Source organism: Camelus dromedarius, chromosome 16 (genome assembly GCF_036321535.1).
Source record: "Camelus dromedarius isolate mCamDro1 chromosome 16, mCamDro1.pat, whole genome shotgun sequence".
NCBI lineage: Eukaryota > Metazoa > Chordata > Mammalia > Artiodactyla > Camelidae > Camelus > Camelus dromedarius.
Genome location: NC_087451.1, coordinates 15,956,238 through 15,969,215, shown reverse-complemented (window position 1 = coordinate 15,969,215; position 12,978 = coordinate 15,956,238). Strand labels below are relative to the sequence as shown.

The following is a 12,978-nucleotide window of genomic DNA, read 5'->3' as shown; positions in this document are numbered from 1 at the left end:
CCCTCAGGTGGCAGCCCAGAGAGACAGTGCAGAGCAGGAGCTTCTGGTACATTCTGGTCAAAAGTGTTCTTTTGTTTGCTTGCTTTTTCACTTCTTTACATTATTTTTATGTTTTTCCCTAAGGATTATTATAAAATTAACAATATTCCCCTCCTTTTGACCAGGAAATTCAGAGCTAGTTCTTGGGCCCAGCTCTTAATTTTGGGGAGGACTGTGTGTACCTGCAGCTAATCTCTTCCTCCATCCTCCACAGCCTAGTTTTGACTTCCTATTCTAATTTATATCCAGTTCCAATTTAATTTTTCTTTTCTTTTATTATTTCATATTTCTGTATTTCTTGTCTATTGCCTCACATCCTCTGTGAGATGAAGCAGTGTTTTATCAGGTGGGGCACAGAACACCATGGTCAAAGAAGACAGACTTTGCTTTTCCTCTCAGGGAACGGTCCAGAGGTAGGCAAGCAGCCTAGCGTGGGTGGGCAGCCTGCTTCACAAAGTGACCCCGTGCCCCACAGGTGTTGTCCTCATCTGTGTCATCAGAGCTGGCTCCCCACACCACACCACCTCTGTTCTCCAGCTCAGAGGAAAGGGGGGCGGTGGAGACAGGAGCCCCTCCGTAACCCGGCTGTTGGAGGGCAGGCTCCGGGAGTGGCATGCGTTGCCTCACCAGCCTCTGGTTGGCATGAACCTAGTCGTGTCGCTACATCTAATTCCGGGGTGGCGGCAGGGGTGGAGGGTGTCTCTAGCTGTGTCTCTGACTACAACTCCAGGGAACTTTGTTTCTAAAAGAGAAGGAGAATGGACCCTTTTCATCTCTGCCCTGGGCGCACCTCTGCACGCATGACTAGAACGCCGTGAATCTAGTTTGGGAAATAATGGAACATGATGTGTAACTGCGAAGTAACAGGAGCATAACTCTGATCAGCACTTCTGACACATTTCACTGCCGGTTAAAATCTTACCTTTCTGTAACTCATGTCCCCAACTTTGTGTCCCTGCCTGTCCTCAGGTTTGACGGAGACGAGCTCACCACGGATGAAAGGATCCGGACCCTGGCTCAGAGGTGGCAGCCTAGTAGGAGTCTGAGGCTGGACGAGCAGAACGCCAAAGCCGTGGATACAGACATGATTATCTTACCCTGCTTGGTACGTGGCCCCAGCTGGGAACCAAGGGTCTGCCCCCCCCCCACCCCGTTGTGAGAAGGCCGGGCCTCTGTGACGGTGCTCTCTGGGCTTGCAGTCCCGGCCCGCACGCTGCGAGCAGGCCACTGCCGAGGCAAACCCCGTGACCCAGAAGCTGATCTCCAGCACGGAGAGCGAGCTGCAGCAGAGCTACGCCAAGCAGCGGCGCAGCAAGAGCGCCGCCCTGCTGCACAAGGAGCTCAACTGCAAGAGCAAGAGGGCCGTGCGGGACTACCTCTTCCGCGTGAACGAGGCCACGGCCGTCCTGTACGCCCGCCACGTGCTCGCGTCCTTGCTCGCCGAGTGGCCCGGGCACGTGCCGGTGAGCGAGGACATCCTGGAGCTGAGCGGCCCTGCCCACATGACCTACATTCTGGACATGTTCATGCAGCTGGAAGAAAAGCACCAGTGGGAGAAGGTAACTGATTGCACTTTCAGCCCTCTCGCTCCTCCTTTGCGTCTCAGCGTCCCCCCACCCCCTCGGGGCCTTGAACAGGCTTCCTCTAGTGAGTGCCTTCCTGGACTGAGGTGACTGTGTGGCTCCCAGACAGATGTGAATGCAATGAAGGCGGGGTCGGGTCCCTGCTGAGCGCTCCCAAGAACTGGCCTGGAGCCGAGCTCCCGGCCTACACAGACTTGGTGCTCAAAGTATTTGAAGTAACGACCCCACAAAACCCGCCCTGACAGTTTCCTTTTTCGTTTTCACACTTAAAAGTTTAACTCTCCTTGCTAGCCTGTCTCTTTTCATGTCCCCTAGGGTCTCACATAGTGTGAAGTCCAGGGGACAGGGTTAATTACGATTCTGACAGCCTGTTCCTGTAATACAGGAAACCTTCCAGGAAGGTTTGTGTCTTCTGTTTTAAACCATTGTTTCTGGAATATCCACCCCAGACACTGCCAGCACTTACCCCCGTGTTACATTGTGACCTGGAGAAAGTTTTGTCGGTGAAGAAGTCAAGCCCCGAAGCCTTGTCCGAGGCTCCCAGCTCCTGGGTGGCAGATGTGGGGTCTCCCCAGAGTCTGTGCATTCTCTTAAGTCCAGCGCTCTAATTTTTAAGTTTCAATTTGACAAATGAGACCATTTTTTGTTCTGTTTTTAAATCAAATCTTCAACTTGGTCTTTAAGAGTGGTACAGGGTTAGCAAACTGTCACAGGGCTGGAAGCATCTCTTCCACCTCCCGCCGTGTAGAACCAAGAGGCCCACGTAGCAGAACTCGAGAGCCCTGGGCATGGCCTCTAGCTGAACTACAAAGTTTTGTCACCAACTTCCCAGTTTCCAGGTGCACAAATGAGCCACGTTTACTGCCTTCTTCTTCGTCCATGTCCCTTTGCCACCCTCACACACCCTCACACACCCTCACACACACATGCAGTACTTGGGGATTCCTTAGCAAGTGAACTTATCCTCTAGTCCTAAATTTGCCCATCTGAAGACACTGGTTTCTCAGTCCCCTAGGTCCTTTCCTAGCCTCGTGGCCTTGGAGAGTTGGGAAGGTGTGCTGTAGCCGTGTTTCTCATTCGGAAGAGGAAAAGGGAGCAGTTTTGCCCCTGCTGGTCCCCTTCTCAAACATGTCCTCCCCCATTCTTGCCCCGTGGAGCTCCTAATTCTGCAGCTCACTCATCTGTACGTCCACCCCGCTGCCAGGCTCAGATCTTCGGGGTCAGGAACGTGTCTGATTGGTTCTATTAGACCTCCTTGAAGTGGTGGTGTCCCAAAGGGACTGCAGCATCCTGATTTACAACAAGGGCCCATTCCAGTGAGAGGTGGCTGATGGGGTTGGCTTTGGGGGTGGCGTCGGGTCCAGGAAGATGCCAGCCCCTTTGGGTGGGCATTGGGTTGAAATAGACTTTCCCTTCTTCCCGATGGGCAGCTCTGTGGCCCTGCCACTGGCCGGCCCTGACGTTCCCTGCCTGTGTGCCGCCAGATCCTGCAGAAGGTGCTCCGAGGCTGCCGAGAAAACATGCTGGGGACAATGGCCCTGGCTGCCTGCCAGTTCATGGAGGAGCCGGGAATGGAGGTGCAAGTGAGGGAGTCGAAACACCCATATAACAACAACACCAACTTCGAGGTATGATCCGGGGTCGGCCGGACTCGCCCAGCCTCAGGGCGTGTGGCTGGCAGGGCCCGCAAGGGTTGCATGAATCTCATCAACTCCCACAGCAGCTCTTTTCCCGGGGACAGACCTGGCCTAGAAAGTGCTTCCTTAGTCTCAGCAGCAATCTGCCTCCCTGAAGCCAGTCCCAGGATTCTGTACAAACAAGTCCTCTCTTCTCTTGACCTTGTTTTAATAGAAAACAGCTGGCCACCTGGCCCTGGGGAAGAGTTTACTTTTCCTGCAGCAAGCTCCTTGGAGCGAGTCCCTCACTCTGTCCATGTCCTAATGACCTGGCCACACGTTGGAGACCCCCACCCCTTTGTTTAATTACCCAGAACGGGAAAACCGCATCTTTTCCCTTTGTACCTGGGTGGAGAGGCAGGAGTTTGGGTGAGGCAGGCGTAGGGTGGCCTCAGTTATTCTCATTGACCTAGTGCCACTTGCAACTCTTTGCTCTTTACAAAATGTTGGAGCTGGCCAGGCGTAGCTTCCGAGTGGCCGACACCTTACAGCAGGAGTGGTAGGTGACAGAGAAACTAATCTAGAACATGATTTTTGCTCAGCTGAAGGTTTGTTTTGCAGAAATATAAACCTCCTCACTCTCTTCCTTCCAAGCTTCTTCCCTCCCCGTGTTCCTGGTGTCTGTCCCCATCCCCTGGCCCCACATAGAGCTGCAGAGTTCTGCCTCAGAGGGCTCCCCTTCCCTTCACCACCCTGACTCCTCCACTTCTGGGTCCCTCTCACTGCTCCTTACTGACCCCCACCGCTGCTGACCATCCCTGGCCCCACCAGCCCTGCTGCAGCCCACATCTCATCTGGGCTTTCTCCTGCTTGAGACCTTCCCGGGGCTCCCCCTGCAGTCCAGACAGTCTGATCACCTCATTTTAGCACACAAGGCCTTCAAGATCTGTCCCCAGTCTCTCCACAGTCACATCACCCCTGCCCCCACCTCCCAAGCACACAAAGCCCACCCTTTACCTCATACACACCCATCTCCTTGCTCTTCCCCGAACGTGTCAGACTTTCCAGGGCTGTCTCCTTTGCCTGAAGCGCACCCCCCGTGCTCACATCCCCCTCAACTGCCTCTCGCCATCCGGATCTTCCTCCCTGACAGGCTCCTCCCGTCCTCCTCAATCTTCAGGCAACCTGAACGTCCCCTTCCAGGGACTCTTTCTGCCTTCACCTCCCCTCCCCTCCTTCAAGGCGGTGCCCAGTCTAGAGGAGTGACCCTCCCGTGTGTTCACGGCCCGTGTTCTTGCTCCCCAGCCCGGCTGGGCTGAGAGCTCCCAGAGGCCAGGGCTGGGCCTCACTCACTCCCACAGGCCCAGTTTCAGCGGCAGGACTTGGCATGAGGAAGGCCCCAGTGAACAGTCCGGTGGCCAGCCATGACAGCCTTGTTTCCCCTCCTAGGATAAAGTTCACATTCCTGGTGCAATCTACCTCTCGATCAAATTTGATTCTCAGTGCAACACAGAGGAGGGCTGCGACGAGCTCGCCATGTCCAGCAGCAGTGACTTTCAGCAGGACCGACACAATTTCAGCGGGTCTCAGCAGAAGTGGAAAGATTTTGAGCTTCCCGGTAGTAAATGAATACTCAGTCATATAGACTCTCAACATTAAGTTTTTTTTTTTTATTTTTGTTTGCTTGGTTTTTTTTGGGGGGGGAGGTGAGTACTTAGGTTTATTTATTTATTTCTTATTTAACGGAGATACTGGGGATCGAACCCATGACCTTGTGCATGCTAAGTATGGACTCTACCACTGAGCTATACCTCCCCCCAAGTATTTAAACTTAATACTGAGAAAGGAAATTGTTGGAGGATTTAAAAACTGGGTTTGATCTGTTTCGTAGGAAACCCCTCACTTGCCTTTCCCTGTTACTGCAGTGTCCTGACCTGTCTCTGATTCTCACGTGTTCTAGGGGATACTCTGTATTACCGTTTCACCTCCGACATGAGCAACACTGAGTGGGGCTACAAATTCACCGTGACGGCTGGACACCTGGGGCGATTCCAGACAGGTGTGTGCTCTGGTCTTTCTGTTTGCACGATCTCTCTGCCCGGTACACTCTGCAAGTGTAGGTACTGTTATGTCACTGGTCTTTGTTAAAAATCAAAGCACGTGTTCTTCTCTGTGACTTCCACAAATTTGTCTTCCAAGCCCTATGCGGGTCACTTTTGAATGGGCTAGAGTTGGCTAGTTGTAATTTAAATGGCCAGATAGAGGAGCCATCTGTCAGGACCTAGAAAAGATGCTCATTCTGTTAGAATTTGCCAGGGCCTTTTGTAAAAAGGAGGAAACGAAAATGTTATTCCTATGTTGCTTTTACAAAACGCATAATTTCAGGCAAAATTTAAATGATCCCAGTGGTTTCTTCCTATTTATTAAAACTTGAGCAGAGTATATTTTTAAAAATATCTCTATTTTGTCGGGGCTGCCAGGATTTGAGATTTTGAAGCAGATGTTGTCAGAGGAAAGAGTTGTGCCGCACCTCCCATTGGCCAAAATTTGGGAGTGGATGGTGGGCGTGGCCTGTCGCCAGACAGGTCATCAGCGGTTAAAAGCCATCCACCTACTTCTGAGGATCATGCGATGCTGCACCCACAGGTGAGCTGCCTTCCTGATACGAGTCTGTTCCTGGGTGTTTGTGTTGCGAATCTCTCCTCCCACTTCAGGGCTTGCTGTTTCACTCTGTTAGCGGTTTCTCTGATGAAAGAAGTCTCTAATTATTATGTCTTCAGCTCATCGGTCATTTCCTTTATGCAGATGCTTTTGTTGTTCTGTTTAGGAATTTCTTGCCTTACTTGACCTTGGGTCGTGAAGATAAAGCTGGTTTTTTGTTTTCACATTTAGTGCAGCAGCCCACGTGGAATGAATTTTCACACATAATGTGAAGGGAAGGGGGTCAAGATTAGTTTTTTCTCACGTGGGTCTCCATTTGACTCTAAAGACCGCCTTTCCTCTCACCACACCCTATGCCGTCTTTGTCACAGAGAAGGTGTCCGTCTGGGGGGGGGGATCCGTGTCTGGCTGCTTTTGTTCTGCTGGTCTTTTTGTTATCTTTGTGCCAGCACCACACTGTCTTAAATATTGTAGCTTTATAACAGATTTGCTATCTAGCAGTGTAAATGCTTCCTCCTACCTCTTCATCTTCAAGATCGACTTGGCTATTTGATACTGCAGTCCGTATAAATTTTAGAATTAGTTTAGTTCCTTTTTTTCCTCAGCCTTATTGAGGTATAATAGACAAATAAAATTGTGATGTATTTAAAGTATAGAATGTAATCATTTGATATCAGTTATACACTGTGAAAGGATTCCCACAGTCAAGTTAACTGATACATTTCACTCTTGTGGAATTGTCGATTTCCACTGTGCGTTATGGTATTGTACACTATTGTCAACAGTTGTCACCATGTTGTATGGTAGATCCTCAGACCTTATGCATCTCGTAACCGAAGTTTATACCTTTTTACCAGTTTTCCCCATTTCCCCCACTTCCCAGCCCTTGGTAACCACCATTCTAACTCTGTTTCTATGGGTTTGACTTTTTTGGGGATTCTACATGTAAGTGATATGCAGTGTTTTTGTTTTTTTTTAATCTGGCTTATTTCACTTAGCATAATGCCCTCCAGGTTCATCCATGTTGTCTGAAATGGCAGGATTTCCTTCTCTTTCATAGCTGAATAATGTTCCATTGTGTATCTATATGCCACGTTTTTCTTACCCATTCATCCATCGACAGACACTTGGCTATTTTGAATAGTATTGCTGTGAACATAGGAGTAGAGTTACCTTTCTGAGGTAATGATTTCATTTATTTTGGATATACCCACAGGTGGGATTGCTGGATCATTTGGCAGCTTCACCTTTAATTTCTTGAGAAACCTCTATGCTATTTACATTCCCACTAACATTGTACAAGGGTTCTCTCTTTTCTCCACATCCTTGCCAGCATTTGTTATCTCTTTTTGATAGTAGCCATCCTAACACAGGTGTGGTGATATCTCACTGTGGTTTTGATTTGCATTTCCCTGATAATTAGTGATGTCGAACACCTTTTCTTGTACCCATTGGCCACTTGTATGTCTTTGGGAAAATGTCTATTCAGGTCCTTTGCCTATTTTTTTTAAATTGGGTTATTTTACTATTTAGTTGTATGAGTTCCTTGTATATTTTGATATTAACTCCTTATCAGATATGTGGTTTGCAAATAGTTTCTCCCGTTCCATAGTATGCGTTTTCACTCTGTTGACTGTTTCCTTTGCTGTACAGAAGCTTTTTAGTTTGATGTAATCCTACTTGTTTATTTTTGCTTTTGATATCAAATCTAAAAAATCATCGCCAAAACCAGTGTCAAGGAACTTACCCCCTACATTTTCTTCTAACAATTTTATAGTTTTAGGACTTACACAAAAGTCAACTCAAATGGGCTGAAGACTTGAATGTATGGTATAAGATAGGGGTCCAGTTTCATTCCTTTGCATGTAGATATCCAGTTTTCCCAGCACCATTTATTGAAGAGAATATTTTTTCCTCATTGCATATTCTTGGTGCCCTGTCAAAAATTAAACACATATATTCGTGGGTTTATTTCTCGGCTCTCTTTTGTTTCCATTGATCTATATTTCTTTTTTTATGCCAATACCAACATGCTGTTTTGATGACTGCAGCTTTGTAGTGTAGTTTAAAATCAGGGAGTGTGATGCCTCCAGCTTTGTTCTTCTTTCTCAAGATTGCTTTGGCTATTCAGGGTCTTTTGTAGTTCCATTTAAATTTTAGGATTTTTTTTCTATTTCTGTGGGAAATGCCATTGGAATTTTGATAGGGATTGCTGTAGATTGCCTTGGGTACTATGACTATTTTAACAATATTAGTTCTTTTAATCCATGAACTCAGAATATCTTGCTATTACTTGTGTCTTCTTCAGTTGCTTTCATCAGTGTTTTATAGTTTTTAGTGTACAGATCTTTCACCTCCTTTGTTAAATTTATTCCCAAGTATTTTATTCTTTTGGACTCTATTTATTGTAAATGGGATTGTTTTCTTAATTTCTCTTTCTAGCTGTCTCCACCGTGTCCTCACATGCAAACATCAGGGGTCACGTCGCGCACAGGTTTAGTTCTGTTCCTCTGCGAGCAGCATCCCGTGAGCACTCTCTAGCTGAGTGACATGTATGAATTGTCACATCTCCACTGTCTTCAGGCCAGAGGGCCCTCCTGGCTGCTTTCCTGCTGAATCCTGGCCATCTCCCACCTTCCTTCCTGTAGGGACACTCCTGCAGCCCCTTGGTCCCAGGGGCCGAGGGGCAAGGCAGCCCCTGGGGGAAGGACGGCGGCAGGGGAACCTCCACGGTTCTCCCGGAGGTCTGAGCCGAGCAGGTGCCTTTACCTCACACTCTAGTGCTTTCCCGAAAACTCAGTTGTGAAGCTATCTCTTTAAAGCAAACCACAGTTTCCTATTGTTTACTTTGCAAAGGCTTATTCCCCTGGGAGAAAGTATTGGCTCCAAGATTACACTTAAATGCACAGAATTCTTTTAAAAATCATACTAAAAAGAAAAGGCAAATTTTAAGGTTATAAATATGTAAAATCATGTAAAGTCCCAGAATCATAATTTTTCTCCTCTGAAGGATGTTGAACTGGAATTAAAGTACAACGTTAAGAAAAAAAAAATGCAGTCTCAACAGGAGTCTAATAAAAAGGGTTCTGCTTTACCCTTTAAAGATTTCTGGCCTGAGCAACGTTATAAGCGTACTTCTTGTGTTTTATGAGCCTGAGGTCATAACAACAGTTGCTATTATCTTTTAAATCAGTTTTTTTCTCTGATTATTAAAGCAAATGAGCATTGTAGAAAATTTAGAAAACTGACAGGGACAGCCCCTGATAACATTTTTTGGGCACGTTCGTTTACTGTTGCTTTTAATATGGTCACGCAATAATATATATGCAGTTTTAAAATTTTTACACTTTATGTTGCATATCTTGCTCTTTTCCACTGAACATTATCTTGAGATTTTCCCACTGCCATTGAAGTTCTTCTAACAACCATTTTTAAAGACGTGCAGCTGATCTGCGTGAACGTGCCTCGGGACCTCCTTTTTCTCGGAGTCCTGGTTTGAAGTTGAGGTTCTGCCCCTTTTCTGATCTGCCGTTGGGGAATGTTGGGCAGTTTGGGGGAGGCGGGGACTGTCGTGTACTGACCTTGTTAGATGTGGGGGGCAGACGCTGGAGCTGCATTTCCCCTCAGCTGCCCTCAGCAAACCCACCCCCTCCTCCCACAGTGACCTCTGTGACCTCACGCTCTTGAAGCCCCTGTGGCAGCTCTTCACCCAGATGGAGTACAGCCTGTTTGAGGACGTGACGCAGCCCGGCATCCTCCTGCCCCTGCACCGCGCCCTCACCGAGCTCTTCTTCGTCACCGAGAACCGCGCCCAGGTGAGGGCCTGCCCTGCCTTCCCACCGGCTTCCAGGCTTCTGCTTCCTCCGCTGCCCGGGGCCAGAGCCAGGCCTCAGATCACAGCCCTCTGCGAGCCCTGGGGTGTCATGGGGTCTCAGCAGACCTGCTCAGGGAGGCCAGCATGGCCTGGAGTCCAGCATCCCCTCTCCCCTGCCCCGGGGAACCCTTGAGTCCACCCCAGTGTCGCTTGTTTGGTTAGGCCTGACGCCAAGGGGAACCTGCCCTTGACTGGCCCTTGACCACAGTAAGTTTGGGGAAATAAACTGGTAGGTCCTTCTTCCTCCTCCTTTCCCTCCCCTCAGCACAACAGACTCATTGACCATGAGATTACCCTCGCGTTGTATACGCGAGGCGGCTGCGGGTGGGTCAGGGCGCCTGGCTCCCCAACTCCTGCTCCTTCGTGGCTGGGGCGAAGTCCTCTAGGGGGGCGGTCTCTTACAGCTGCCCCCTGCTCTCTCCGCAGGAGCTCGGCCTGCTGCAGGACTACCTGCTGGCCTTAACCACTGACGACCACCTTCTCCGCTGCGCGGCACAGGTACCCCCCTCCCGGTGGCAGCCGTACTCACCCGTGGCCGGGACAGAGACTCCACCCCGGGTTTACACGGAGCTCTGTTCCGAGGCAGCCACTTCCTGCTGGTGTCAGAGATTGCAGCAGAGCCCCATTTATCAGAGTCTTTCATATTAAACTGTGGGGTCAGGAGACACCAGCAAGAATTTGTGTCTCTTAAACCAAAACAACCAGTGCCTTAAATTTACGGTTTGGCCGATCCCTGAAGTTTCCATAGAGTTAGATTTCAGATATTTCTGGATGTAACTTTCTTCCCTGGTAGGAGAACTCCTGACAGCTGTCGGGTCTCAGGGCCCCTTTACACTTTTAAATTACTGAGGATCCCAAAAAGCTTTTGTTTACGTGCATTATATATATTCATAAATACCATTAGAAGTAAAATTAGATTTTAAATTTAGAAATCAATTGGAAATTAAAATGTTAAACTTATTTGTCAATTTATTTTTTAAAATAAACTCATTCCACTTAACATTACAGTTGTGAAAAGCAACTGTATTTTTCAAAACAAAATAATTTTTGAGAAGGGTAGCATTGTGTTCATTTTTGCAGCTCTCTTTAACACCTGCCTTCATAGAAGACAGCTCTGTCTGTATACCCGCTTCTGCATTCAGTTGTTATGTTATCACACATTAGCCTCTGGAAAACTCACTGTATACTCGTGAGAATGTGAAAGTGAAAAAGGTGAAATACTGTCTCGGTATTATTGTGAAGATGATTTTCATGATGCAGAGCCCTTGAAAGGGCCTGGGGGACCCCCAGGCTCACTGACTCCTTGAATATTGTGGAGCATGTGGTCTAAGCCCCCACAGTGGATGGATAGGGGCGCTGAGGCTCAGAGAAGGGAGAGATTTGTTCCAGGGTCACACAGGATGGGGCATCCAGCTGGGACTCCCAGCCAGAGCCCTGCACTCTGTTCCTGGCATGTTTTCTCAGTGAGCATACATACGGTCCTCCCACAAGAAAGGCTCGGAGCGCCTGCTTAGAAGCAGGCATCCCCCATCCATTGCAGAAGGGTTTGTGTGAATTTTCCTGAGACCTGTAGGCAGAGTGAAAACTCCTCCCCTCCTAACAGGTGCCTCCCGGCACCGCCACTGGCTTTTGGTTTCTTCCCTTCTGCTCCTTTGTGCTGCTGTTCCCTTTCCCTAAAGCACCTTCCCAGACCCCCTGCAGACGTGTCCTCTGAGCCCCAGCATTGCACCTGCCCCTCTCTCAGGGCCGTGGTGATTTCTCCCTTACACGTGGCATTTCATGCGGTCTCGTTAGGTTTGTCTCACCCTAGACTGTGGTCCCCCAGGTGAGGGGAACCACATCTGGCTTGTGGCTGCCTCCCCCACCCCTCCTCAGGTGTTCAGCTGAGGGTCTTGTTCTGTTGGCACTTAATGACCCAGCAGGTGAAAGGTTCTAGACGTTGGTGATGACCCTTCCTCCCTCCACAGGCTCTGCAGAACATTGCAGCTATCAGCCTGGCCATCAACTACCCAAACAAGGCCACCCGCCTCTGGAACGTCGAGTGTTAGCCCCTGGTGCGGCGTGCATGGAACTAGCTAATCTGTCCGCAAGGATCTCAGAGCAGATGCCTAAACTCGTTCAGGGAGATTCCTGCGGCATCGGTGCCCGGCTCTCCTTGAGCTCCCTTTTCCACTCCAACTCAAATGCCAAGCAGCCACATCTCCGAGAACCTCCCGTGTCACAGGCGAGGCACCTGTGCATACCACAGCACGTGAGAATAAGCAGAGCAGTGCAGAATTATTCAGAAAGGCGGGCAGCAGGCCCCCGAGAAGGTCGTTCAGAGACCAGCCTTCCCCAGGGCTTGTCCCTGCAGAAGCCGCAGCCCCGGGAAAACCTGGCCGCAGCCGCTCAGGAAAGGGCTCTGTCTGTGGAGCTGAGACTGCATGCACTTGCCCTTCAGGGGAAGGCAGGGTCTGCCCAGAGCTGCCTTTCTCAGCGGAACCTCCAGCAGCAGCGGCCGGCCTGGGAGCTCCTGTTTTGCTTTTGCTTCTGGAGACTGGGTAATCCAAACCAAAACTGGTGAGAGCCCCTCCTGGCGGGCCACCTGGTCCCTTGCGTTCGGTACGGGACCCGCCGCCGCGCTACTCCCCTGTGTAGCCACGGCCATCCCAGAGGAACCCTCGGTGAGAACAAGTGCCCTGTGGGACAGCCAGCGGGGCCGCCGTGGTGTCCACTCCTGCACTGCTCCCAGCACGTCCACAGATTTTTTAGTTGCTGTTTTAACATATTTCAGTTTCCACCTCATGTTTTTAGAAAGAACCACACTGACTCCCTTGAGAGGGCCTCGGGGGCATGACCAGTGGGTCGGTCATTCAAGGGGATAGACTGGTTTGTGTGAAACTTGAAGACGACTCTTTAGCTTCTGTATCTAAAGACTGGAAGTGTTGTCAGAGGAGATCTTATTTTAGAAGTAAAACAAACAAACAAACAAAACACATGATGATTTTATTTCTGCTCCATGGTCGTGGTAACCATCACGTCCTCCTCTGGGACTCTCCGCGGTTATTGGGCTGTCACGGGTCTAGCAGTAACTGCGTTAGGCGAATGAACACTGTTTTCCGCCTCTCCTTTTTATGGCTGTAGTCTTGCCCTGAAGTGCTGATTGTATTCTGCTTCCAAAGCCAGGCTTTGGGGTATGAGGCTGGGTTGGCATGTGGGCTGTGGA

The 12,978-nt window shown here is 49.4% G+C and overlaps 1 protein-coding gene across 3 annotated transcripts in view; it reads left to right on the top strand.

The window, feature by feature from the left end:
* ZZEF1 (zinc finger ZZ-type and EF-hand domain containing 1) overlaps positions 1-12,746 on the top strand; it is a 94,405-nt gene extending 81,659 nt beyond the window's left edge. For 2 of the 3 annotated variants that reach the window (XM_064495049.1, XM_010987925.3), the window contains 9 exons: positions 1,009-1,144; positions 1,239-1,598; positions 3,107-3,250; positions 4,688-4,856; positions 5,199-5,297; positions 5,719-5,884; positions 9,561-9,714; positions 10,200-10,271; positions 11,741-12,746. In XM_064495049.1, the coding sequence (XP_064351119.1) occupies positions 1,009-1,144; positions 1,239-1,598; positions 3,107-3,250; positions 4,688-4,856; positions 5,199-5,297; positions 5,719-5,884; positions 9,561-9,714; positions 10,200-10,271; positions 11,741-11,821 (1,381 nt within the window). In that variant the 3' untranslated portion in view covers positions 11,822-12,746. The remainder of the gene's footprint in view (positions 1-1,008; positions 1,145-1,238; positions 1,599-3,106; positions 3,251-4,687; positions 4,857-5,198; positions 5,298-5,718; positions 5,885-9,560; positions 9,715-10,199; positions 10,272-11,740) is intronic. The other variant, XM_064495048.1, reaches the window with a different exon arrangement.
* The last annotated feature ends 232 nt before the right edge of the window (positions 12,747-12,978 follow it).